The 27,611-nt window shown below is 35.0% G+C and overlaps 2 protein-coding genes across 2 annotated transcripts; both read left to right on the top strand.

Annotated features, from left to right (window-relative positions):
* The first annotated feature begins 6,730 nt into the window (after positions 1–6,730).
* On the top strand, positions 6,731–7,639 carry LOC138163485 (olfactory receptor 4C6-like). The gene has a single exon (XM_069090944.1). The coding sequence runs from the start codon at positions 6,731–6,733 to the stop codon at positions 7,637–7,639; it is 909 nt and encodes a 302-aa protein (XP_068947045.1).
* A 16,641-nt stretch (positions 7,640–24,280) lies between these two features.
* LOC138163486 (olfactory receptor 4C6-like) lies at positions 24,281–25,189 on the top strand. Its single transcript, XM_069090945.1, has one exon. It carries the CDS (start codon positions 24,281–24,283, stop codon positions 25,187–25,189), a length of 909 nt encoding a protein of 302 aa, XP_068947046.1.
* The last annotated feature ends 2,422 nt before the right edge of the window (positions 25,190–27,611 follow it).

Consider the following 27,611-nt stretch of genomic DNA (forward strand, 5'->3'; position numbering starts at 1 on the left):
CCTGGAGATCAAATCTGGGCTCAGATACTTAGCACAACACCCAGAAATAACTGGCTGTGTAACCTTGAGCAAGTTATTTAACTCTGATTGCTTAAAAAAAAAGAACTTAAGTATGAAGCATGTTGATAGAAATTGAATGTATAAATTTACATATGAAATAGTCTTTACCTTAAAGAAAACCTCCCCTACCAGTTTTTGGCATTACATCATATAATAAATGGACCAGCCAAAATGATTCATATGTCCTTCTTTTTCTATTTATCTCTTGGGGAAACAATTTAAAGGAATAAGAAAGAAAATCAAGGAAGTAGAGTTACTTCCAAAAAATAAAAGTTATAGATGATCTTGAAAGGGATGGGAAATCAGAAAGTAGGAGTATCAGAACAGACTTCTTAGAATGAGTAACCCAAGTGAAATTTTGAAGGAAGTTAAAGGCCATAAAATGAATTGGAGAATAAATGCCTTTGAGGAATGAGGAAGTGTCAGTGCAAAACAGAATTAGAAATAGGATGTCCTGGCTGGTCATTTTGTAGGTTGAATGTGGCTTGTCAGTGGGACAGTGTGGCTGGATTATAGAGCAAATGTTTGGAAGTAATTTGTAATGCTCCTGGAAAGTAGGGTTGGGGACAGATTTTCAAGTGCTTTAAATGCTTAAAAAGGGGGTATATATTTTATCTTAGGCACAAAAGGTATTTCCTGTTTTGGTGTTCACTGAGGGTTCTGGAACAAGGCCATTGCATGCAGTGTCACTGTCATCAATTTGCCAATTAAGAGAAGAAGAACAAATTGTAGAAGGGAAATATTGGAGGCAGATCAATTAAGTGGTTGTTATTGTTTGTTTGTTTTTTTCTTTCCAGTCACCTATAATCCTTTGCTATTTTCTTGTCACAGTTTCTGAAGTGGTTTAGCATTTCCTTCTCCAGCTCATTTAAACACACGAAGACATTGGGACAAGTATGTGGAAGGACTCGTGCCAGGTCACACATTCAGTAAGGATTTGAACTGAGGAAAATGAGTGTTCCTTACTCAAAGAAGGCATACTATCGAGTGAGTCACTTAGCAGCTCCCACATTAAATTAATGTTAATAAAGTAGATGAATGATGTTAATGTTCTAAGGAGAAACTAGTGACTATTGAATAGAGAGAAAGGTTGGATACAAGATATAATGTGGTTTTGGGAGAGATAAGATTTAATAATTGATCAGTTATGGGATATTGATTGAACAATTATTTGAGGCGGTTATCCTGGGAGATTAGATGAAAGGAGATGCCATCAAAACATAATAATGAGAGAAAGGTGAGACCTTTTTGTCTGGATTGTTTCTGAGATGTCTACATGACATCTAGTTTCATATATCCAATTATAGACTTCAAAATTAAGAAACAGACCAAATCTTTTCCATATCTATTTACAGCTATCACTCGGTCTATCTATCTGTCTATCTAAATAAATATTTTCTATCTATTTATCCATCTATCTATCTACCTATATATCATCTATCTATATATTTGTATAATTAGATCTATATATAAATATATGCACATTTTACATATATATGTGTGTATTTATGTGTATATATGTTATATGCATATTTTTTCAGGAGTAATCTATACATAGAGGATAATTTAACTTTTGGAATCTAATAATGTTGCTGAGAATGAGTATAAAGAAAAGAGGAAAAATGTATAAATAAGATACCCTTTGGTGGTATCAAAAGTTAGGGTGTAGTATATTAATTATGTTTAAAAAAAAGGAGCCTCAGGAATTTCCAGACAATAAGAAATAGAATACAGAGAACAATATCACCAAAGCACAAGGGAGAGAGGATGTCCATGAGTCAGGCCCATCATCAAAAGGCAGAGAGAGTTCTGTATTATGTAAATTAAGTTATGAAATGTGTATTAATTTAAGAGTCACATAAAATATAAGCTAAGCATTATGAAAACTGAAAAAGACCTCTAATTTAGAGAACATTTGTCACTCAGAAATTGCGGGTTGAGATGACTGAGCTGGTCAAAACTCAGATTAGATTAGGTGGTGATGTGAGAGGAGAAAAAAAAATCAGACAGCAAAAAAAACACAATTTGGACTTTGGTTTTCTGATTAGAGGAAGGAAAAAATAAAGATTAATAAATCATGGGCCATGAAAGAGTCAAATGAAGATATTTTTAAACTATTAAAAGAGACTTGTAAATGGATATAGATTACTGAAAATAAACATAAAAAGTTAATTGCCATTTCAAGCTTCTCTAAGATATCAAAGGCATTGAGATCAATGTACAGGTAGAGAGATATTGTCCGTGATGAGTAAAAATTCCAAGATTTCCTAGAAATGAGAGGAAAGAAGGAGACAGTAAAGACTGATATTGAGTAGATTACTTCTTTAAAAAAATTCTCTCAATAAAGTGAATTCATATTCTGAGAGAGATGGAGTATTAATTTTAGAGGTGTATGGCTGCTACATGGTATAGTGGATGAAATATTGACCCAAGAGTCCAGAAATCTTGCTTTTATTCCTCAAATAAGTACCAGTTACATAATCCCCAACAAATTATTTAAATTATTTTGATTCCAGTTTCCTAATCTTTATACTTACTAGAATCCCAAGAGGTAACATATGCACAGTGCATTACAACCACAAAATCACTACCTAAATATTTTCTATTTTTTTATTAAGCAATTGGGGTTAAATAACTTGCTCAAGGTTACACGGTCAGTTATTTCTGGGTGTGGTGCTGAGTATGTGAGCCTGGATTTGATCCAGGTCATCCCAACACTGGAGCCAGTGCTCTTACTCACTGAGCCACCTGGCCGCCCCTAAGCAATTGGGGTTAAGTAACTTGCTCAAGGTTACATGGTCAGGTGTTTCTGGGTGGGTGCTAAGTGTCTGAGCCCGAGATTCCATCTCCAGGTCAGTCCGACACTGGAGCTGGTGCTCTTACTCGCTGTGCTACCTGGCCGCCCAATATTTTCTATTTTTTTAATCAGAAAAAGACAAATACATCAGAATAATTCCATGACTGAATACATTTCATTTAGGAAAGTGTAGCTAAAATAAACAACTTTTAACAGAGAGAATTCAAATATGTTAAATAACATGTATGCAGTTAACCAAGTGCCTTCTTCCAGCCTTTTAAAATAATATATGTATAAGACATCAAAAAAATAGGTGGTTGATTTGATTGTGATGAGACATTGTAAAGGGAATGCAAATTTCGAAGATCTTCCTAGGCTAAAGTGCACCTGAAGCCTGGGGTGGGAGGCTTGTTTTTCAGTAGATATTTTTTGATTGGCCAGTGGGTCAATAAGGTTGTTACATTCTCTGAGCCAGGAGAAGGCTATATAAGCCCTGGTGTGAGGTTTTGTTTTGGGGGCTCACTTTGAGAAGTGTTCTGTGATTTGTTATGGATTCTGGGAAGCCGTTGTCCAGGGCATCCCCGGCTTTGAAAAACCCAGATGTGGAAACCCAGATGTTGACTGGGTATGGATGTAATGGTTGGACAGTTTGAAATCTGTCTACTTGATCTGTTTCTGTCTTGATAATCCTGCCTGTATACTTTGAAGTTCTGGGTGATGACCTTTTTCCCCTGAACAAGGTAAATGATATATGGTTTGACTGATTAAAGTAAGCTTGTTAACCCATTTTGAGTTGCTTTCCTTTAACAAAGCAGATCCAAGAACCTGTATGGGCAGCCACCCTGAGGACGCTTGGGGTGCTTGCTGCTACAGACATGGATTTCAATTTGATTGGAACAGAAATGATTCCACCACAGAAGACTGGAACAATGATTAAATAAAGGGTTAGAATTGGAAGGGAGGAAATAAGATTTTATATGAGGAAATAAATGAACAGAATAAGGATGGAAGGAATGATGGGAGAGATGTAGGAATGAAATACTAAAGGAGTAGAAGAAGTAGAGAAGGAAGAAAGGTAAGAAATGGAGAGGGAGGAAGGAAGGATTGAAGGAAAAAGGAAGGGCAAAATGAAGGATGGAACAAAAGAAGGAAGGAGGAAAGAAGGAAGAAAGGAAGGAAGAAGGAAGGAAGGAAGGAATAGGAAGGAAGGAAGGCAGGAAGGAAGGAAGAAAGGAAGGAAGAAGGAGAGGCAGAAACAGATGTGGTAGAGGACAGGAGGTAATGAGGAGGCAAGGGGTAAAGGAAACAGACAGGCATACAAGTTTAAAAAGGTGTATAACATATGCTAAAGGAGCATTACTACTATTGACTTTTCTTCTATGGTCTCAAATCAATTTCTTTACATTCTACAAGAAGACAAAATACCCATATATATATATATATATATATATATATGTGTGTGTGTGTGTGTGTGTGTGCATGCAAGATTAAATAGATTGCATCCTAGTGGCATATGAGTGGATGTATGTATGTGTAAATGTGTATGTATTTGTGTTAATGTAAATAAAATATGTAATAATGGAATAACATTATATGGGAAACATACGTAAATATACAGGCCTACTTAAGGCTGTCTTCTCCTGCCCTGTAACAAGTTCATTATATATATGTATGTAATATTCATATATTATCTATTAAATACTAAATTGTCTATATAAAAATGTAAGTAATTTTGTGTATAGACATAAAAATTGGTTTCAAGGGAGGATGGAAAGGCCTTTTATACAGTTTGGAACTTGAGCTGTCTAGAAGCTAGGAAAACTAAAAACGGAGGTGAAGAAAGCAAAAATTCATATGGGAAGGACCACCACTTTAAAGATCCAGAATTAGAAAAAGGAATAGCATGATGGTATATTTGAAAAAATTGCTAGGAGAGCATTATAAGTGAGTAGCAAAGTGAATGGAAGGGATTAGAAGAATAGAAAGGCAAGGTCAAAGTTAAGAAAGTATTTAAATGTTGATTGGAATAATTTATATTTGATCTTAAAAGAAAATGGGAAGAATAAAAGTGATTTGCGCATTGTGTGTAGTTGTATGGAACATAGGGAGTACTACATTTTATCTGATTAGACTGGCACTTTGGGAAGAGCAATTTGGCAGCAGAGTGGTGCATGATGGGTAGTAGGGAGAGAAGGCTTAACCAGAAGGCTATTCTATTGGACCAAGGGAGAGGTGAGGAGGGCTGGTAGGAAGATGATGGCTACACGGGTTTAAAGAAGGAAAGTTATATGGTAGCTGATAAACTGAGTGAGATGATTTTGAGTAAGGGATTGAGAAAGACAACAAGGTTGAGAGCTTAAGTGACTGAGAAAATGGGGTAAAAATGAAGTGGAGATGAGTGGAACATTTGTAATAGAAAGATAATACATCTTGAGGCTATAACTTTCCCTGATTTTATATTTCAGTCTAGTCATGTGGAATAATGAAATTCCTTGATGTACCATTGAAAGTTTGCATTTTTTGATCACCCTGATGATCTTAGCATCTGGTAACCTGAACTTTACTCCTAAGATATGGCTAGCTAATTGTGTGGTCTTGAATGATACCCTTGCCTCTAACCACTTTAATTTGCTCATCTCTAAAATAATATAGCTGACTGAGATGATGTCCAATGGCTCTTTGACACTAAATCTAGGATTTTATGCTAAAATGAGCGCTGACCATCTCTGAGTTAGCGTTAAATTAATATCATATGTAATTGAGTATTAGCAGTTTTTTGGGAAGCAATTCCTTATGTTTTTTCCTCTGCAGAAATGGAACCAACCTTAATTAAAACTGAAATATATGCTAAGGACATGATTATTTCCTTTTTTTCTGAGTAACGTTCGTGAGAAGACCTCCTGTCTTCCACTGTCCAGCATGGTATAATGATTAAAATTCACCTTGGAGCCAGGATTATTTTGTTTGAATTCTGCCTCTGACATTCACCAACTGTGTGACCAAGACTTAATCACTTAACTTATCTGGGTCTCAGCTTTCTCATCTGTTAAATGGGAATGATGTCTATAGTACTTACCCCATCGATTACTGTGAAGTTTAAAATCGGTATTGCTGGCAAGATATTTTCTCAAGTTTAAAGTATGAAATCTTGCTTTTATCACTCATACTCATTGAACTTTTTTCTTTCTTTTTGACCAGACATGATTCCACTGGATTCAAGGAGCTCCTAGTAAGGAAGATACCACTACCAATATAGTTGATCCAGTGATTTGCAACTTCTGGACTTAAAAGTGATAACCTAGGTAATTGTAGGATAAGAGATTTGTTCAGTGTCATAATAGAGAGAAGGAGGGGAGGAAAGAAGTTTTCCTGGTTCGAAGATTTTTATTCTACCTGCTCCCTTATTTCAGTAAAGCTTTCTACCAACTTTTCCCATTTGACTTGAATCATTGACCTTTTTCTAAAATTTCATCTAAAATATGAACATGCAGTTGCAAACTAACTAGGAGCTATATTAGTTTGTTGAATAGTAATCGCTGATAAACATGATATTGACCCATTTCTCTCTTCCTTGGTTTCCATACACACAAGTTATATGAAAAGAATTTACGATGACCAGGTATTTCTAATATGAAAGGGAAATGAATCACATTCCTTAGCACTGAGGTTTTTGTATCACTTCCTTTCCACTATACAAATTTATTCCTAACAGTACAAGCAGTTTCATGCAGAAGACTCATAATTAATTCTATTTGAAATTAGGATTTTTCAGTGAGTTAGAGAAAAGTTCCCAATAAGGGACGGCATGAAGAAAAATGGATGGAACCAGTAAGACTATGCGAAAATCAGGAAGTTCTCAAAGGATTAACCAAAATGGAGAACAAAAGCAATGTAACTGAATTCGTTCTGCTAGGCCTCACACAAAGTCCAGAGCTTCGAAAAACTTTCTTCGTCATTTTTTTGATCATATATATTATCACAATTGTTGGAAACATGCTCATTGTCTTAACAGTGACAGCCAGCCAGACTTTGACATCACCCATGTACTTTTTTCTAACCTTCTTGTCCATTGTGGACGCTACCTACTCTTCAGTTGTTGCCCCTAAAATGGTTGTGGATTTACTCCATGAGAAGACCATCATCTCTCTGAAAGGCTGTCTGACTCAGCTCTTTCTAGATCACTTTTTTGGTGGTGCTGAAATGATTCTCCTTGTGGTCATGGCTTATGATCGCTATGTGGCCATCTGTAAACCCCTGCACTATATGATCATCATGAATCCTCGTGTATGCCAGCTCCTGGTGGCAGCAGCCTGGGTAGGAGGCTCCATACATGCCACCATACAACTTGTCTTCATGGCAAATCTTCCCTTCTGTGGCATTAATGTTATCGATCACTTTGTGTGTGACTTGTTCCCATTGCTGAAACTAGCCTGCATGGACACCCAAGTTCTTGGCATTTTAGTCATTGCTAATAGTGGAATAATGTGCCTGTCAATCTTTCTCTTATTAATTGCCTCCTATGTAGTTATCCTCTCTTCCTTGAATGTGGGTAGTTCAGAAGGAAGGAGAAAAGCCCTTTCTACCTGTAGCTCTCACTTCACTGTGGTGGTCTTGTTTTTTGTTCCTTGTATATTCTTGTATGTGAGACCAGTAGTCACTTTTCTGATAGACAAAGCTGTAGCTGTATGTGTTACTTTGGTTACTCCGATGTTAAACCCCTTAATCTATACCCTGAGAAATACAGAGGTTAAAAATGCCATGAAGAAACTCTGGATCAAATGAATGCCTTTGACTCTTCAGGAAGTTAGTTTAATAAGCAAAAATAATTTAAATGCAGCTGAAGGATTCATATGTTTTGGTGCATTAGTATTTTAATCAGTGCACATATTTTTTTTTTCAGTAGCAAAGATCATAGATATATATATATTTTTAAGATCACATACCTTTAATAAATCTGTACCCTGATTTTATTCAGGCTACATTTTATTTTTTCAAATCTTTGTGAGAGGTTATAACTGGCATACTAAAATCATGCCACATTCAAACATTAACTGAGTCTGAAAGCTTGTAGAATATTCCATAACCATAGTCTTCCATTTTAACAATGATGTTACTTAATGTTGTAAAAGTCCATTATGGTTTGCAAAATGTTTTAGATACAGTTTCTCTAGTACTTTATAAATACTAGCTCATTTTGTCCTCAAAACATCCCTCAGAGATAAGTGCTCTTATCATTCTTTTTTTATATTCAAGGAAATTTAGGCAGTTACCGTATATAGCTGACTCCCATAGGGTTCCACAGACAGCTCTTGTCTCATTAAAAAAGGATATTTTTCTTATTTAAATCCAATAATCTAACTTTTGTACCACTCACTTATCTCCCATTATGCTTCTACAGAGAAGGGAGAAAAATATATATCAGTGTATTCTTTCTGCAATTAGACTTAGGTATAACAATCATATATTGATCAACTTCTTTTTTTCACTTAAAAAAATATCACCTTTCTGTAATATTGTCAATGTGATTGTAAATATATTTTCTTGTTTTCTTCTTTTATTAGTGTTCATGTTATTGTCTAAATTCTTCATATATCCTATTTCTTAGGTTACAGTACTATCCCATGTTATGTTATATTTTTGTAATGTGATTTCTGTAGCAATTTTTCCATTACATGTATGTATTTTTTTCTTCCAATTCTTTTCCATTATAAAAGTGTACTTTTGAATATTATTTATTTATTTTTTTATTTAATCCCAATATTTTATTTTTGCACATGTCTAATTGTAGAAGATTTGTGCCAAAGCATCTTCATTTTATTTTATATTTCATCCATTTTTAAAAATAATTAATCCAATTATTTTTATAGTGAATGGACCAGATCACAGTTTTTCCCACAATACATTATAGCATCTGTCTTTAAGTACATCCTCCAAAATTGACACTTCATTTTCCCCCAATATTTTTCAATTTTTTAAGAATGATCTATTACCTTTTTTCATTGGACATATTTCATGAATTATAACATTGGGCCAAAATGATATGTTTTTATCATTGGATAATCGTAGTTACCTTGCTCTCCCTCATTTCCTTTCCATATTCTCTTCTAAACTTAAATATAATCGATTGATTTGGGACTGTAGTAAGAAGAATTAAGTCTTCCCTTTACCCTCATTTTCAAATTTTTAGCTGCTAAAATATTAGTATGAATCTATGAGATGACTTGATTTTCAATTCATCCTCAGATACTCACTATCTCTGTGATCTTGGACAATTCACTTAACTCTTTCAAGTTTTTGTTTCATCTACACAATGGGGATGAAATAATACCTAATACAATGGATGGAACACTAGGTATAGAATCAGTAAAACTCATATAAGACAATTACTACCTGTGTAACCCTGGGCAAGTCACTCAAATTTGTTTACCTCATTTTCTTCATTTTAGAGATAAAATGGGCTGGAGAAGTAAATGGCAAATCACTGCTGATTTTTGTAAAATAACAACACAACAACAAACTATCAAACAAATAAAGAAAACAAACAAACAAACAAAAAAAGAACAGATCTTGTTGGGATCATGAATATTTAGAGACAAATAGCATAACTGAACAATAATACCTCCCAAAGTAACTGTGCAGATAAAGTAAAATATTTGAAAAGTTCTCAGAAAGTGTGAAAATATTATTTAAATTTAACCACATGCTTCCTTCACCTCTTTAAAATAGTTATAGTAGTAGTAGTCATTGTAGTCCTGGTAGTAGTAGTAATTGTAAGAGTAGGAGCGGTACTAGTAGTACTATTACAAATACTAAGTAGCATTAATAATATAAGTTTAGGGTTAGAGTAGGAGGTCAGATTGGAAGGTTAGGGTGAGAGGTACTACTATTCCTCTGAGTATAACTATATTACTTCTACTATTAATTTGTTATGACTAGGTCCCACATAAAACAAAAAATATATGAAGTCAAATGTGGCTTTGGAAAAAAAATAGATGATGTTAATAGCACTTACATTTGTACATCTCTGTAGAATGCATTTGTCACATATTTAGCACAAATAATTAGTTAAAGCAGGAAGCTACCATATTTGCAAATTCTTTCTCATCTCAACCACATTCCAGAGGAACTCCTAAGTTGCCATACCATCCCCTATATCCTAGTCTACTTTCCCCTAGCACATTCATGAGCACACAGCCTTTCCAGAAGTTGCCTTATATCCTGGACTCTCTATTAGTACTGGTCTTTATCCTTCTCCAGGCTACTTTAGACTTTTTCTACTAAGCTCTCCTACCTGGATACCTTCCTCCATTTTTCAGCTCCCTTTTATGTTACCTTATCCCATTAGAAAGAAAACCCTCATTGATAGGAATTGTCTTTTTTTTTGTCCTTCTATTTGTATTCAGAGAACAGTGCCTGAACAGATGAAGTGCTTGATGCCTTCTTAACAACTGGCAGGCTGGTTGGCATGCTGGGATTTTCAGATCTTTGTCATAGACAGTCTAAATTTAAACTTTCCATGCCCAGACAAAACTGTAGTCCCTGAAATGTATTTGGACTCCAATAAAGGCTTGCAAAGTTATGGTGTGATTTGTCTCCCTATTTTAGTAGGTTCCACAGGTGATGAGAAAGCTTTTACTCAGACACTGTGCTGGCAGTCGCCCTGGGGATGCTGGTGTTCTTGCTGCAACAATGGTCCATGCTGCCCAAGCCAAATCTGCCCTGATGTTTTAGTACCAGAGGGCAAAATAGAGGTTGAAAGAATGCACCAATCACCTCCTAAAAATGATGCCAAAAAGAAAACCCCTAGGAATAGTATAGCCAGGTAAATAGTAAGCCAGGTTCCAGAATTCCCAAATCAAGGAGAAAGTATTACAAGTAACCAGGAGGAAAGAATTTGAATATTGTGGAAACACAATTAGTATAAAACAGGATCTGGCAACTTCTACAATGAGGGATAGAAGGGCTTGGAATATGATATTATGGAGGTCAAAGGAGCTGGGATTAAAACCAAGAATCACCTCCCCAGCAAAACTGAGTATCATGTTTCAATGGAAAATATAGTCATTGAATGGAATCGAGGACTTTTAAACATTTTTGATGAAAAAACCAGAGTTGAATAGAAGATTTGTAATTCAAATACAGGAAGCAAGAGAAGCATGAGAAGGTAAACCTGGAAAAAACAATCATAAGGAGCTTATTGAAGTTGAAATATTTACACTCCTACATGGAAAAACAATAATTGTAACTTATGAAACTTTTCTCAGTATGAGAATAGTTGAAGGGAATAGAAATATGTATATGTATATATATATATATATATATATATATATATATATATATATATATATATATATTTGTGTGTGTGTGTGTGTGTGTGTGTGTGTGTGTATACCTACATATATGCCTGTATAAAAGGGTATATAGGTGTTTGAAAACATATGTGAGTGTTTGTATATGTTTATACAGCTTTACATAGTCAGAGGTCACAAGATCAATTGAATAGGAAGGGATGATACTTAAAAGGTGAAATTAAGAGATGAGAGAGGATTATAATGAAAGGAGATGGGGAGAGACAGAATGGGCTGAATTATTTCATATACAAGAGGCAAGGGAAAATTGTTACAATGGAGGGGAAGAACAGGAAAGTAATAGGGAAGGAGTCAACTTTACTCTCATTGAATTTGGTTTAGAGAGGGAATGGCAAAAACACTGAATAGGGTATCTCACTGTATTGGAGGGTAGGAGGGAAAGAGATAAGAGGGGGGACAATGGAAGGGAGGGAAGGCTGGGGTGGGGCAAGTTGGAATCACTCAGTTTTGAAAAGGGACATTATCAAAGTATAGAATAGAACAACTGAGGGTGGGATCAGATGAAAGGAAATATATTCAGTCTTTCAAAATATATATGCTATGAAAATGCTTTGCATAGCCACACATGTACAACCTATACTGAATTGCTTATATTTCCAGTAATGGTGGGTGACAAGGGAGGAAGGGAAAGAATCTGGAATTTTAAAAAATCAAATGTGAAAATATACATATACACACACACATATACATGTATAAATATACATACATGTGTGTAGGTATGTGTATGTATATATGTATATGTGTGTGAGTATATATATGTGTGTATATGTATATGTATATGTGTGTATATATATATAACCAGCAAAACTGAATATCATGTTTCAGGGGAAAATATGGCATCCAGGGAATAGATGACTTTCAAGCATTCTTGATCGAAAAAACTGAGTTGAATAGAAAATTAAGATGAGATGAGAGGAGACCGAAAGGGGTAAATTATCTCATATAGAAGAGGCAAGGGAAAACTGTTACAATGGAGGGAAAGAACAGGAAAGAAGAAGGGAATGGGCCAACCTTAATCTCATTGAATTTGGCTTAGTGAGGGAATGACATACACATTAAATTGGGTATCTTGCCCTCCAGGAGAGTAGGGGGAAGGGGATGAGAGGGAGGAAGACAGAGGGGAGAGCAGGTTGTGGGGACGGTGGTTAGAAGCACACGTGTTTGAAAAGGGACAGGGTCAAAGTAGAGAATAGAACAAGTAGGGGCAGTATAGGAGGGAAATATAGTTGGTCTTTCACAATATATTGACTATGGAAATGTTTTGCTTAGCTGCACATGTAAAAACTATATTCAATTGCTTATCTACCCGGTAATGGTGAGTGATGAGGGAGGAAGGGAAAAATCTGGAATTTAAAGTTTTAAAATCAAATGTTTAAAAAATATTATTATATTTTTTTACATACAACTGGGAAATAATATATAGTGTCACATACTGAGTTATTTTCCCCCAAATTGGTGTCTTTGGGTTTACCAAATAGTAGCTTACAGTAATCATTGACTGCTAAGTCTTGTGTACACAATGTATTCCATTGATCCACTACTATATTCCTCAACCAGTACCAAGTAGTTTTGATGACTGCTACTTTTTTTAATACACATGAAAATCTGGATGTCTAGGCCACCTTCTGTAGCATTTCTTTTCATTAATTGCCTCTTTATTCTGGATCTTTTTTTTTTTCTTCCGAATGAATTTTGTTACTATTTCTTTTAACTATATAAAGAAATTTTTGGTAGATTGGTATGGCACTGAATATGTAACTTAATTTAGGTAAAATTGTCATTTTCATAATATTAGCTACACTCTATCAAGAACAACTGATTTTCTTCAATTAGTTAGATCTGACATTATTTGTGTGAAAAGTGTTTTGTAGTTGTATTCATAAAATCCTGGGGGTTGTTGTGGCAGGTAGATTCCCAAATATTTTATTTTCTCTACAGTAACTTTTGTTTTTTTTTCTTTTTTTTAGTTTACATCATTCATTTCTACAATATTTTGAGTTACAAATTTTCTCCCCATTTTCCCCTGCCCAGCACCCCAAAACAGTGATCCCAACAGAATATCCCCTCCCCCAATCTGCTCTGTCCTATATCTTACCCCATCCACACTCTGACTTTCCAGTAGGGAACTGTGTGTCTCTATGCCCCAGTGCCTGTATATTTTATTTCCGAGTTACATGTAAGATGGTATTAATAATATATATATATATATATATATATATATATATATATATATACATGTTTGCCTCTATTCCTCATTTGTAAAAATGAGATAGAGAAGGAAATGACAAATCACTATAGTATCTCTGTCAGAGAGAAAGAAAAAAACATCTTCACGGAGTCATGAAGATTTGGAGACAAATGATACAACTAAAGAATAAGATTTCCCAAGGTAATTGTGAAGGTAGAAGGAAATATTCACCAAGTACTTTGAAAACCTCAAAAGACTATGTAAATGCTGGCCATTCTCTTCCTTCTCTTCCATGTATTACTATTACTACTGCTGCTTCTGCTGCTACTATTACTATTACTTATACTACTACTACTGCTGCTGCTGCTGAATCTAGGACTACCAGAGCCAGGGTCCCACTAAAACAATGCAAATATAGCCACAGACAAAATTTAGATGGTGCTAATAGCACTTATATTTTTATATATGTGGAGAATCCACTTATAGGGTATTTAGCAAAATATGACTAAAGCAGGAAGCAATTGACAAATTCTTTCACCTCTTAAGCACATCCCAGTGAAACTCTTACATGGCCATACCATGTTTAATATCCTAATCTTCTTTCCCCTAACTTCAACATCAGCATGAAGCTTTTCCAGAAGTTGCTTCATAACATCCTGGAGACTCCATCACTAATGGTCTTCATCATTCCCCCAGGCTGCTCTGCTATAGTTCTCATCTCCACTGCACTTTTCTCTATCATGCTCTCATACCTAGGCACCTCCCCTCCACTTTTCAGATTCATTTTATGTGTTGCCTTCCTTCATTAGAATGTAGGATCCTCAATGATAGGGACTGTTATTTTTCTACTTCTATTTGTATTCAGAGAAAATGGTCAGGAACAACTGAAATGCTTAATACATTCTTTATGTCTGACAGGTATGTTGTCATGCTGGCTTTTTCAGATCTTTCTCACAGACACAAGTTTAACCTTTGCATCCCTAGAAAAAAAGCGTAGTCCCAGGAATGTACTTGAACCCTCATAAAAGCTTGTCAAGTCATGGTGTGTTCTGTCTCCCTTCTTCAGCAGACTCTGAACATGATGAGAAAACTTCTACTAACAAAACCAAGGGGATAGAGAAACCTCATCCTTGTATCATTCCATTTCTTTATCAGTAAACTTTCATATTGAGAATTTGTGGTTTTTACTTTTCACTGATATAAAACCTACATTTTTTCTAATTATGATTTCCATCTATCAGTCCCAGGAGAGTCTTCTGGAAAAAAAAAATAGAATAAATTTAGCCCGTCTTATAGCTCTTCCACTTGACATACCTTCTAGTACTTAAAAAAGTCATTGTTTCTATTGTTTCCCATCCCACAACACACTGAATTATCCTTTTAAGTTCACCTTAGAGTTTTCATAGGATTGTGATAAGAGACTGGACATTGAGTCAGTAGCATACAGGTTCAAATCCTGTCTCTTTCCAATTTTTCCCTATCTCTGAGTCTCGAGCTGTTTTATTGTTTCGTTTTGCTTTGTTTTTTGCACCCATCATACGTGAATAAAATCAACCAATGAGTGCAGATCCTATCACAGTCAATAAACAATCACTTAGCACTTATTATGTGCTGGAGTCTTTCTATTTGTGTTGGTGAATTAATGACTATCTTCTGTCGATACACAGGGAAACTTTTTTTTCAGAATGACAATTTTTGAGTAGGAAAGAGAATATTACTTCAGGACTTTTTTTTCTTGTTTCATTGGATTCAATGCATTGATATAGCTAGAGATGATGGAGTCTCTTGAACTTTGAGAAGCAGTAAAGACATCTCTTTCCTGGATAGGCAGATAGGATTTGTTTTGTAAAACCTTCACTGAAAGATAAAACCATTTGGAATGATTAAAAAAAGTCTCTTGCAAACTTACTTAACTTGAAACAATGAAAAGAAACAGAGTATAAGAAGTCAAAGAAGTATGTGTGGGATGCGTGTTCATGTCGAATCAGAAATATTACAGAGTGTCTATAAAAAGTGATAACAGTTTTCCTCTAGGAATTTAAACATTCAGAGGAGAGCAGGTCAACATTAGAGTTCTTGATACTTTAATGGCCTTCTCTTTTATTGTCCTTACCCATTGCTTGGATGATACTTATTTTGTGAACAACATTTGTTTGTTAATTTGCTACTTGGTTTTCACACTTGAGTTAATTTAAAAGATGCTAAAAATGAATATCTGAAGATGTTATGTCCCTACACTCTGTATGACTTTTGGCAAAACCAAGCTCTTCTCTTATTCTCTGGGCAAAATCTGTTTCCCACTGGAAAAGTCTTTTTCCCACCAAGGAACCACAAATACTGGAGTCCATGGAGATTGTTCTAGAGTTTCCTCTGATTAATGTGTTTATAACATTACAGTCATTATCAATGGTTGTTACTGTTATTTACAATGATAAATAATATTTTGGTGGGAGCATGTTGCTGCATGGTTGTAGGAACTGTATAGGGGTTACAAGATCTTTTTATACCTTTCAAATTAGTAAACAAACCTACTCTACCTTTGTATGGGTTTGGTTGAATTGAAAGAGACAGTGTTAAGCTTCTTGTAACCTCAAATTCTAAGTTGTTGTTCAGATAAAAGTTATGGAGCTTCATAGGATAGAGAAACATAAGGGACCTTAGAGAGCAGCCTTACATCATAAACTTTTTCTCATTCTGTATATGAGAATAGTTGGGTCCACTGGGATGAGATGATCAAAAAGAAGTTCCATAGGGTATACAAAACAGAGATTGATTTTATTCCTAGGTTCTCTGGCTCCAAATTCAGAAGTATTTTTGGTACATTACTGCAAAGAAGGGAAATCTTTCGGTCTTGTCTTCTGGGTTTTATTAACACATTGACAAAATGGAACTTTAGAATCATCCCTGTGGACTTCCCTATGTGTTTCCTTGGTGGCAAATGGACTTCTCCAGTGGGGATCAGATTTTGCTGAGGTAGCTAGCATACCCTCTGCCAAGGGGACACTGCAGTTATATTCTCTAAACCAGTGGGAATTGATTTCTTTTCTCTATTATTTTGTGGGTGCTACTACATTTATTCAACTGCCTGCTTCAGTGATATAACCACCAATTAGCAAGAGGAATTTATAAGCTGATTTTTTCTCTTACCATTACCAACTTTATGTGACTCAGCTGTCACCCACCTCACACTGAAAAAGTGAACTCACTATCATGCTGATTAACTCAGCAGTAAATGGAGACCCTTCTTCAATGTGGCACCATTGCAATAATGCAACAGTAGTCAATGCTATTGTTATCCAGCAGGTAATTATTGGATGCCCCTTATATTTTCCCTTCATAACAAGATGAACATTGGTATAATTCCTGGTCTTTCTGTAAAGAAGTTCTTTATGAAGCTAAACTATGATTTATTTTAAAGTCCATTGAACAGTGTTTAAATTATTTCTCAAATTCTTTATTTTTTCCCTTGCCCCCCTTCTCCAATTGGTATAGATTATTCAAAACTTTCTGTAAAGAAGGAGGTGGGGTTTTACATCAGATATTTCAGTTTCTATAGCAGCCACTTCAATCCTTCATCTGGAGTAGTGCCCTGTTTTATCCCACAAAAGTTAAGTTGGTCATAAAAGCAAGAGGAAAAAGACATCTTCCAATTGAACATCCTCCCAGGTAAGGAACTGAAGTTCTGGGAAAGCAAGTGATTTGTTCAAAGACAAAGTACTAGGAAGTAAAATATGTGGGATTCTGAATTCTAATACAGTATAAAACATAATGTCCAATCTTACACAAAGGGACAAAGTAGGTATTCTACAAAAAAAGTATTCCATGATTTATGGCAAGTTATGATCACATAGACAGGAAAAGAAGTCCACTTATTCATTTAGAAGGAGAGCAATTTTTCCATGGCATAGAGCTTGGTAGAACTCAATTCTGACTGCTGGGTACAGAGAATTTGAGAACCAAGCCTCCAGATCATCATGCAATGGACTGATTCCCAATGTAATTTCATATTTTTACTTCTATGGATTTTTATGTATCTTAGTTATAAGAGGTTCCTCCCCAATGGGGGAAAATAATATCTAAGAAAGGAAAACCACCTAACACAAAGGATTTGCTAAAGGGTTACATTGAAAAACCCATGGATCTTGGGTCTTCCATGCCTGATTGAAAATCATGTGTCTCTTCAAGGGATATTTTATAAGATCATCAATTTTTATTGAAATATACTTAGGGCACATCTTTTTTATCTTCATATACTACAAAAAAGAATACTGAAGCCTAAAGTGGCTAAATGACTTTCCATATAATGCTACATTTACAATTTGTAAGCTTGAAAATGGGGAGTTAGCCTTTTTTTTTATTACAAATCCAGTATGAATTTCAATTTACCACATTGATAATTCAGTCTTTCAGAGACTGTCACAGAGGTAAGGAAAGTCAGATGATCTGTAGATCAGCTTCATGAAATATGGGATAAAGTTATTTTCTGTTTTCAAAGAATTGTTGAATCTATAGAGGAGCAGAAGTTTGAAAATAGGGTTTATCTAGTTCCTATCAATTTTAGCAAAGGCTTTGATAAATTGTCTCATTTTATTATTGTGGAGAATATTGGTGATAACACAGTCAGGTGGATCCATGAGTGTTTGGGTGGTGGTAACCAAGACATGTTCTTAATTCTTCAATGTAATCATGGAAATATAAGCCCAGTGAGCTTCTCCAGGATTCTGTTTTTTGAGCTATGCTATTTGCAATGTTATCATGATTCAGATAAAATACACATGGAAAGGTTTTTAAATATTCAGAGGAAATAAATGTTAGAAAATTTAGGATAGTTAGAGGACTATTGAATGAGGATTCAAAATTATCTAGACAGCCTAGAGCAATGGGTTGAATTTAAAAAGGTCAAATTCTATAGGGCTAAATGTAAATTATCTTTGGGTGATATTAAACTAAAATCAAGTTTGAAAATGCATGATGAAAGGGGCAAAGATAGATGTATAGTTTTTATTTTTAAAATATAGAAATTTTAATAAATTGAAAGCTCAAAATGGCAACCATATACCAAACTATGACTATAAAAAATTATGAAATCTTGAGATTCCTCAAGAGAAATTTGGCTTCCAAGAATAAGGAGGTGATAGTCACACTATATTCTGCCCTTGTTAGAACTCATCTGTATTGTTGTGCTTGGCTCTAAAGAGTTGGACTTAAGCAGGACTTTCATAAAATTGCAAAGTAATCATAGTAGGAGAACAAAAGGAGTGATGAGCGTGTGGTTATGGGAGTAGTGGCAATAGTATAGAAGCAGTACTTATTGAAGACATAGCAGGAATTTTAATTGTCATAGTAATTGCAATGATGGTGGTGGTGGAGATGGTGCTAGAGGAGGACAGGGACCAGGAGGAGGAAGAAGAGGAGAATAGGAAGAGGAAAAGAAAGAGACAGAGGAGGAGTGAAAGGAAGAAAAGGAGGAAGATGAGGGGGCGAAAAATAGGAGTTCTCATCATTCTACATGCAGTGACTAGATATTACTTTGCCAGATACAAAGTCGTGAGGATTCTTTGAGAACAAAATGTCCACATTTGAGTGCTGCGATGTCGAGGTCCTTTTCTCCTCAGAAATTAAGAGATTCTTTTGATCTGCTGCTGCTGCTCTCCCTCTCTCATAGTTTCCATCAAATCAACGGATAAAATACCATCTCCCCTATGCTTCTTATCATGATTTACAGGATTGTCAATGACGGCATCTTTGGAAATTCACTTTGGTTACCTTTGTATATCACACATTTATTCACTTATATACATTTTGTAAAGAAATATCAGGGGATTGACATACCTTTATACTCTTATTTAGAGGCACAGTGTCAGCATATCATATTAATAAGTATAATAAATATTTATTTTGAGATTTGAGCAATTTCATCAGAATACTTTTTCTGGTTTTGTAAATCCCTCCAACAGTCATGCATCACAAGCTTTCGAAACTTGCATAAGTCCTAAGGCATTGATTACAACAAAGAAATTAAATGACTTTCCTATTATCACTTAACTACTAAGAAATAGAGTTAGTATAAAAACTTTATTCTTTCTCACTTTCCTTCTGAAATAATTTTTAATTCATTCATAAAACATTTATTTACAACTTAAGCATAAGACATGTTGATAGAAATTGAATATGTAAACATACATGTGAAATAGTCCTTACCTTAAAGAAAACCTCTCCTACCAGTGTTGGGCATTACAACGTGTAACAAAGGACTAGCCAAACTGGGTCATGTGTCCCTACTTTTACCATTGATTTCTTGGGGAAACAATTCAAAGGAATAAGGAAGAAAACCAGGGATATAGAGATACTTCCAAAAAATAAAGTTATAGATAATTTTGAAGGGGATGGGATATCAGCAAGTAGGGGTATCAGAAGAAATTTCTTAATGGAGTAACCCAAGTGAAACTTTGAAGGAAGTTAAAGATCACAAAATGAAATGGAGAATAAATTAATTTAAGCATGAGGAAGAGCCAGTGCAAAACAGAATTAAAATTGTCCTGACTGATCATTCTATAAGTTGAATGTGGCTTGTCAGTGTGACAGTGTGGCTGAATTATAAAGCAAATGAGTGGAAGTAATTTGTAATGGTCTTGGAAAGTAAGGTTGGAGATGGATTTTCAAGCATTTTGAGTGCTTAAAAATCATTTTTATATATTATGAGAAGAAATATTTGCTATTTTGGTGTTCACTGGGGGTTCTGGAACAAGGTCACTGCATGAAGTGTCACTGTCATCTGTAGTACAGGAATATCAATTTGCCAACTAAGTAAAGAAAAACAAATTGTACAGGGAGATATTGAAGGTAGACCAATTAAGTTGTTGTTATTATTTTGTCTTTCCATTCACCTACAACTCTTTGTGTCTCCACTTTCTGTTTTCTTGGCAAAGATACTGGAATGGTTTACCATTTTCTTCTCCAGCTCATTAAACAGATGAAGACACTCAAAGAAGGCACACTCTCCAATGAGTCACTTAGCTGCTCCTACATTAATTAGGATGGTATGTTAATAAGCAGATGAAAGTAATGTTCTAAGGAGAAACTGGTTTAGTGACTATTGAATAAAGAGAAAGTTTGGATACAAGATATGTGTATTTGGAATAGGTAAGATTTAACAACTGATCAGTTACGGGGTATTGATTGAACAATTACTTGAGGCTGTGACCCGGGAGATTAGAGGGAAGGAGATGGCAGCAAATTATATTAATGAGGGAAAGATGAGATATTTTGTCTGAATTGGTTTTGAGATGCTACATGACATCTAGTTTCAAATATCCAATTGTGGACTTCAAACTTAAGAAACAGATCAAAGGTGGAAACACACAAATCTTTTCCATATCTGTTTACAGCTATATATCTGTCTATTTGTCTATCTATCTATCTACCTACCTACCTATCTACCTATCTACTTTCTATTTATCTCTCTCCTGAGCTTCCTATCAATCTTTCTATCATCTATGTATCCATCTATATCTTTCTATTGTTAGATATATATATATATATATATACACACATTTATATATACCCATACTTCATATATATATGCATATATATATGTGTGTGTGTGTATTTATATGTATGTATGTTATATGTATATTTTTCACGAGCAATCTATATAGAGAGGTTAATTTAAGTTATGGAATTTAATCATATTACTGAGAATGAGTATAAAGAAAAAAGGACAATGTATAAATAAGAGACCTTTCAGTGATATCACCAGTTAGAATGTAGTATATTAATTATGTTCCAACAGAGGAGTCTCAGAAATTGCCAGATAATTGGAAATAGAATTCAGAGAATAATATTACCAAAACACAAGGGGGAGAGGATGTCCAGGTATCCAGGAGACAGGCCAATCATCAATGGCAAATGGCAGAGTTCTGTATTATGTAAGTTAAATTTTGAGATGTGTATTAATTTAAGAGTCACATAAGATGTAAGCTAAGCATTATGAAAACTGAAAAAAGACCTCTACTCAAGAGAACCTTTGTCAGTCACAAGTCGTGGGCTGAGATGACTGAGCTGGTCAAAACCCAGATTACATTGGGTTGTGATGTGAGAAGAGAAAAAGAATCAGGAAGCAAAAGAACACAGTTTGACATAAGAGGCTGCCCAATGACAGGAAGAAAAAAAATGATAAATAATGGGCCATGAGAAAATCAAATGAAGTTATTTTTAAAAGAGTAATTTTTATATGTTTATTTATGAGAGAGACTTGGAAATGTGAATGGACAGCTGAAGATTAATATAAAAAGTTAATTGCCATTTCAAGCTTTTCTAGGATATCAGAGGTATTGAGATCAATTCACAGGTCAAGAGGTATTATCCTGGGTGAGTAAAAGATCCAAGACTTCCTAGAAATGAGAGGAAAGAAGGATAGAAGAAAGAATCATATTGAGCTGATTTCTCCCTTTTAAAAAAATGTATGTGTTTAAACGTGTATGCATATGTGTATATGTAAATAAAATCTATGATAATGAAATAACATTATATGGGAAACATGTAAATGAACAGACCAATATAAGGCTATTTTCTCCTCCCCTGTAACCAGTTTATAATACATGCCTGTGTAATGGTAATATATTAAATACTTATTATTCTATATATAAATGTAAGTATATTTGTATAAAGAAATATAGTTGTAGAAATTGATTTCAGGGGAGGATGGAAAGGCCTTTTATACAGTTTGGAACTTAAGCTTTCTATATGCTAGAAAAACTTAAAATGGAGATGAGGAGAGCAAAAATTCATATGGGAAGGACCATCAGTTTAAAGACTCAGAAGTACAAAATGGAATAACATGATGGTATGTTTGAAAAACAGCAAGGAGAGCATTATGAATGAGTAGCAATGTGAATGGAAGGGATTAGAAGAATAGAAAGACAGGGTCAAAGTTATGAAAGTATTTAAATGCTTATTCGAAGAATTTACATTTGATATTAAAAATAAATTGGAAGAATAATGGTGTCTTGGTTGTGCGTTATGTGTAGTTGTATGGAAAGCAGGGAGGGAGTTATTTTATCTCAATGGACTGGCACAGAGCAATTTGGCCCCAGAGTGATGCATAATGGGGAGTAGGTTGAGACTTCAGACATGAAGACTAACCAGAAGGCTATTTTAATGGATCAAGGGAGAGGTAATGAGGGCTGGTAGAAAGGTGATTGCTATATGGGTTTAAAGAAGCAAAAATATCTGGAAGTTGTGGTGAAGGTAGAGGATAAGATATGATAGCTGATCAACTGTCTGAGATGATTTCGAGTAGGGGATCGACAGAGGAAGACAACAAGATTGAGAGTTTAGGTGACTGAGAAAATGGGGAGACTCAAATAGTAACATTGAAGGTGAGATGAGTGGAACATTTCAAATAGAAAGATAATACATTTTGAGGCTATAAACGCCCCTGATTTTATATTTCAGTCCAGTCATGTGGAATAATGAAATTCATATATGTACTTTTGGAAGTTTTCATTTTTTATCACTCTGATGAACTTAGCATCAGCCAACCTGAACATGACTCCCAACATAGGCCAGCTACTTTTGTGGTCTTGAGTGACGCCTTTGACTCTGATCACTTCAATTTGCTTATCTCTAAAAGAATAGGGTTGACTGAGATGATGTCCAAAGGCCCTTTGACACTAAATATAGTATGTTATGCTAAAATGAGCCCTGACCATCTCTGAGTTAGCATTAAATTACTATCATATGTAATTGAGTATTAGTAGTTCTTTGGGAAGCAGTGCCTTATGGTGTTTCCACTACAGAAATGATATCAACCCTAATTAAAATTAAAATATTTCCTCAAGCCATCATTATTTCCTTTTAACTGAGTAACTTTTCTTGAGAAGACCTCCTATCTCCACTGTTCAGCACAGCCAAACGATTAAAATTCAGCTTGAATCCAGGATTCTTCTGTTTGAATTCTGCCTCTGACACTTACCAGCTGGGTGAGGAAGAGTCAGATATTTAACTTCTCTGGGTCTCAGCTTTCTCATCTGTAAAACGGGAATAATTTTTATAGCATTTACCCTATAGAATTATTTTGAGGTTTGAATTTGGCATTGCCGGCAAGATATTTTCTAAGGTTTGACGTATCAGATCTTGCTTTTATCACTCATATTCACCGAACTGTTTTCTTTCTTTTTAAGCAGACATATGATTTCATTGGATTCAAGAAGCTCCTAAGAAGGAAGATACCACTAACAATATAGTTAATGCAATGCTTTACAGAGTCTGGACTTAAAGGGATACCTAGGTAATTATAGGCTAAGAGATTTGCCCAGAGTCCTACAGAGAGAAGCAGGATAGGAAAGATTTCCTGACTCCGAAATTTTTGTTCCACCTACTCCCTTATCTCAGTGAAGCTTTAGCCCAACTTTTCTCATTTGACTTAAAAGATATTTACTCATTGATCTTTCCTAAAATTTCATCGAAGATGTGAATATGTAGTTGAAACATAACTAGCAGTTATATTAGTCTGTTGTATTGTAACCACTGTATTGACCCATTTCAACCGATCCTTGGTTTCCATACACACAAGTTATATGAAAGGGATTTACTGTCACCAGTTACTTCTAAGATGAAAGGGAGTTGAATCACATCCCTTAGAATTGAGGTTGTTGTATCCCTTCCTTCCCACTGTACAAAACTGATTCCTAACAGAATAAGCAGTTTCATGCAAAAGACTCATGATTGATTCTATTTCAATTTAAAACAAATGGATTTTTTAGGTGTTATCAAAAAGGTCTCCATAGGGGAAAACTTTAAGAAAAAAAGAATGAATCAATAAGACTATTTTAAAATCAAGAAGCTGTCAGAGGATTGACTATAATGGAGAAAAAAAATAATGTAACTGAATTCGTTCTGCTAGGCCTTACACAAAGTCCAGAGCTTCGAAAAACTTTCTTCATCATTTTTTTAATCATATATATTATCACAATTGTTGGAAACACGCTCATTGTCTTAACTGTGATTGCCAGCCAGACTTTGAGATCACCCATGTACTTTTTTCTAACATTCTTGTCCATTGTGGATGCTACCTTCTCTTCAGTTCTTGCTCCTAAAATGGTTGTGGATTTGCTCTATGAGAAGACCATCATCTCCCTGAAAGGCTGTCTGACTCAGCTCTTTCTAGATCATTTTTTTGCAGGTGCTGAAGTGATTCTCCTTGTGGCAATGGCTTATGATCGCTATGTGGCCATCTGTAAACCCCTGCACTACATGGTCATCATGAATCCACGTGTGTGCCAGCTCCTGGTGGCAGCATCCTGGGTAGGGGGCTCCATACATGCCACTATACAACTCCTCTTCATGGCCCATCTTCCCTTCTGTGGCCCTAACATTATCGATCACTTTGCATGTGACTTGTTCCCATTGTTAAAACTGGCCTGCATGGACACCCAAGTTCTTGGCCTTTTAGTCATTGCTAATAGTGGAATTATGTGCCTGTCAATCTTTCTCATATTAATTGCCTCCTATATAGTTATCCTCTCTTCCCTGAAGGTTGGTACTTCAGAAGGAAGGAGAAAGGTCCTTTCTACCTGTAGCTCTCACTTCACTGTGGTGGTCTTGTTTTTTGTTCCTTGTATATTCTTGTATGTAAGACCTGTAGTCACTTTTCTGATAGACAAAGCTGTAACTGTATGTGTTACTTTTGTTACTCCGATGTTAAACCCCTTGATCTATACCCTGAGAAATACAGAAGTTAAAAATGCCATGAAGAAACTCTGGATCAGATGAATGCCTTTAACTCTTCAGGAAGTTAGTTTAATAAGTGAAAATCATGCAAATGCAGCTGAAGAATTCACATGTTTTGATGGAATAATATTTTAATCAGCGCACATATTCTTTTCACTAGAAAAGATCATAAATCTTTCATAAATTTGGCTATATTTTCTTTTTTTTCTGTAAATCTTTGAGAGGGATTATAACTGATATGTTAAAGACATGACACACTCAATTATTAACTGAGTCTGAAAGGTTATAGAATATTCCATATACACAGTCTTCCATTTTAACCATGATGATACTTAATGAAGTCAAAGCCCATTAAGGTTTGCAAAATGCTTTAAGTTTCTCCAAATTTTCTTCCAGTTTCTCTAAGCACTTTACAAGTGTGACCTCATTTTTTCCTGACAACATCCCTCACAGATAAGTGCTGTTAAGGTCCTCCTTTTACATTCTAGGAAATTTAGGCAGGTACAGTATATAGCTGGCTCCCAAAAGGTTTCACAGACACGTCTTGTCTTATTAAAAAAAAATATGATATTTTGCTGATTTAAATTCAATGTTCTATCTTTTGTACCCTCACCTATCTCCAATTTCGCCTATGCAGAAAAGGGAGAAAAATGTATTTCCATAGGTTCCTTCTGCAATTAGACATAGGCATTAGAATAATTTATTGTTCAATTTCTTTTTTTTTCTCTTTTAAAAAAATCACCTTTCTGTAAGTATTGACAATGTGTTTGTGAATCTTTTTTCTTGTATTCTTCTTTAGTTATCATTTATGTTATTTTCTAAATTCTTCATATGTCCTATTTCTTGGATAGAGCACTATCCTATGGTATATTATATTCTTGTATCATGATTTCTGTAGCAATTTTTTTTCATCAATTGGATATACTTTTTCTTCTTCCTATTCTTTTCCATTTTAAAATTGTACTTATGAATGTTTTTATTTATTTTGATTTAATCCCTATATTTTCTTTTTTGCATATGGGTAATTTTGGAAGATTTGTTCCAAACCATCTACATTCTATTTTGTATTTCATCCTTTTTTTCAGCATTATTCCACTTTTTTTCCCCAGAATGGATGGTCCAGTTCACAATTCTGCCTAAATTACATTATAGTGCCTGTCTTTAAGTACATCATCCAAAATTGACATTTCATTTTTTCCCCAATATTTTTCAATTTGTTAGGAATGATCTATTTCCTTTTTTCATTGGAAATTTTTCATAAATTTGGGTTAAAATGATATGTTGGTATCATTGGATAAAAGTAGTTACCTTGCTCTTATTCATTTCCTTTCCATATAATCTTCTAAACTTAAATATAATCATTCCATTTGGGACAGTTGTAAGGAGAATGAACTCTTCCCCTTGACCCTCATTTTTGAATTCTTAGTTGCCAAAATATTAGTATGAATCTGTGAGATGACCTGCGTTTCAATTCAACCTCAGATACTCACTATCTGTGAGATGTTGGACAATTCACTTAACCACTGCAACCTTTTTCTTTATCTGCAAAATGGGTATAAAATAGTACCTACCACAATGGATGGAGCACTGGCTTTAGAATCAGAAAGACTCATATAAGACACTTACTACTTGTGTAAACCTGTGCAATTTACTCGAAACTGCTTACCTCACTTTTTCATCTGTTAAATGAGCAGGAGAAGTAAATGAAAAAATCACTGCTGAATTTTGTGAAAAATAAAAAAAAGAAACATCAAACAAACTAACAAATGAAAAATAACAGCTCTTGTTGGGATAATGAATATTTGGAAACAAATGAAATAACTGAACAATAACACCCCCCAAGGTAACTATGAAGATAAAGTGAAACATTTGCACATTTCCCAGAAAGAGTTAAAATATCATGTCAGTGGTGGAGTCAAACATGGCAGGTCAAATTGAAATGGTGGAAAATTGATCCACAAACTGCAGGGCCTATTCTGTGGCCTATCAGTGACGGACTGGTGATCTGTTAGAACAGGGTAAGAGACAAATTCAGGGCTCTTGGCAGTGGCAGCAGTTACTTCTGGTACTATCAACCCATAGCCTGAAACCTTAAAAGCACCTAGATGAACTTCAATGGACCAGGATGGTGGAATGAACCATGGCTGCTCTAATCCCCCCTCTGACCCTGAAAAAAAAGAGATTATTGCCCCAGAGAAAAAGACTAAAATAGTGAAGACTTGCAAGTCCTAGAGGAAGGGCATGGCTAAGGCTATGCCTCAAAATGAGTAAAAACCAAGATTTCAAAGACTCTAGTATTCTATTTTTGTGAGCATGAAGAAATAAATTCAGAAGGAGACAGCATTGACTCTACACCCACAGCTGAAGCCTCAACAGGGAATATGAACTGATCTCAAGCCCAGAAAGCATTCTTGGAAGAGCAGAAGAAGGACTTTAAAAACCAAATTAGAGGGCTAGAAGATAA

The sequence above is a fragment of the Petaurus breviceps genome, unplaced genomic scaffold (genome assembly GCF_028583685.1).
Source record: "Petaurus breviceps papuanus isolate PSGF00001 unplaced genomic scaffold, PetGlider_PUasm1.0 188, whole genome shotgun sequence".
In the NCBI taxonomy this organism is placed as follows: domain Eukaryota; kingdom Metazoa; phylum Chordata; class Mammalia; order Diprotodontia; family Petauridae; genus Petaurus; species Petaurus breviceps.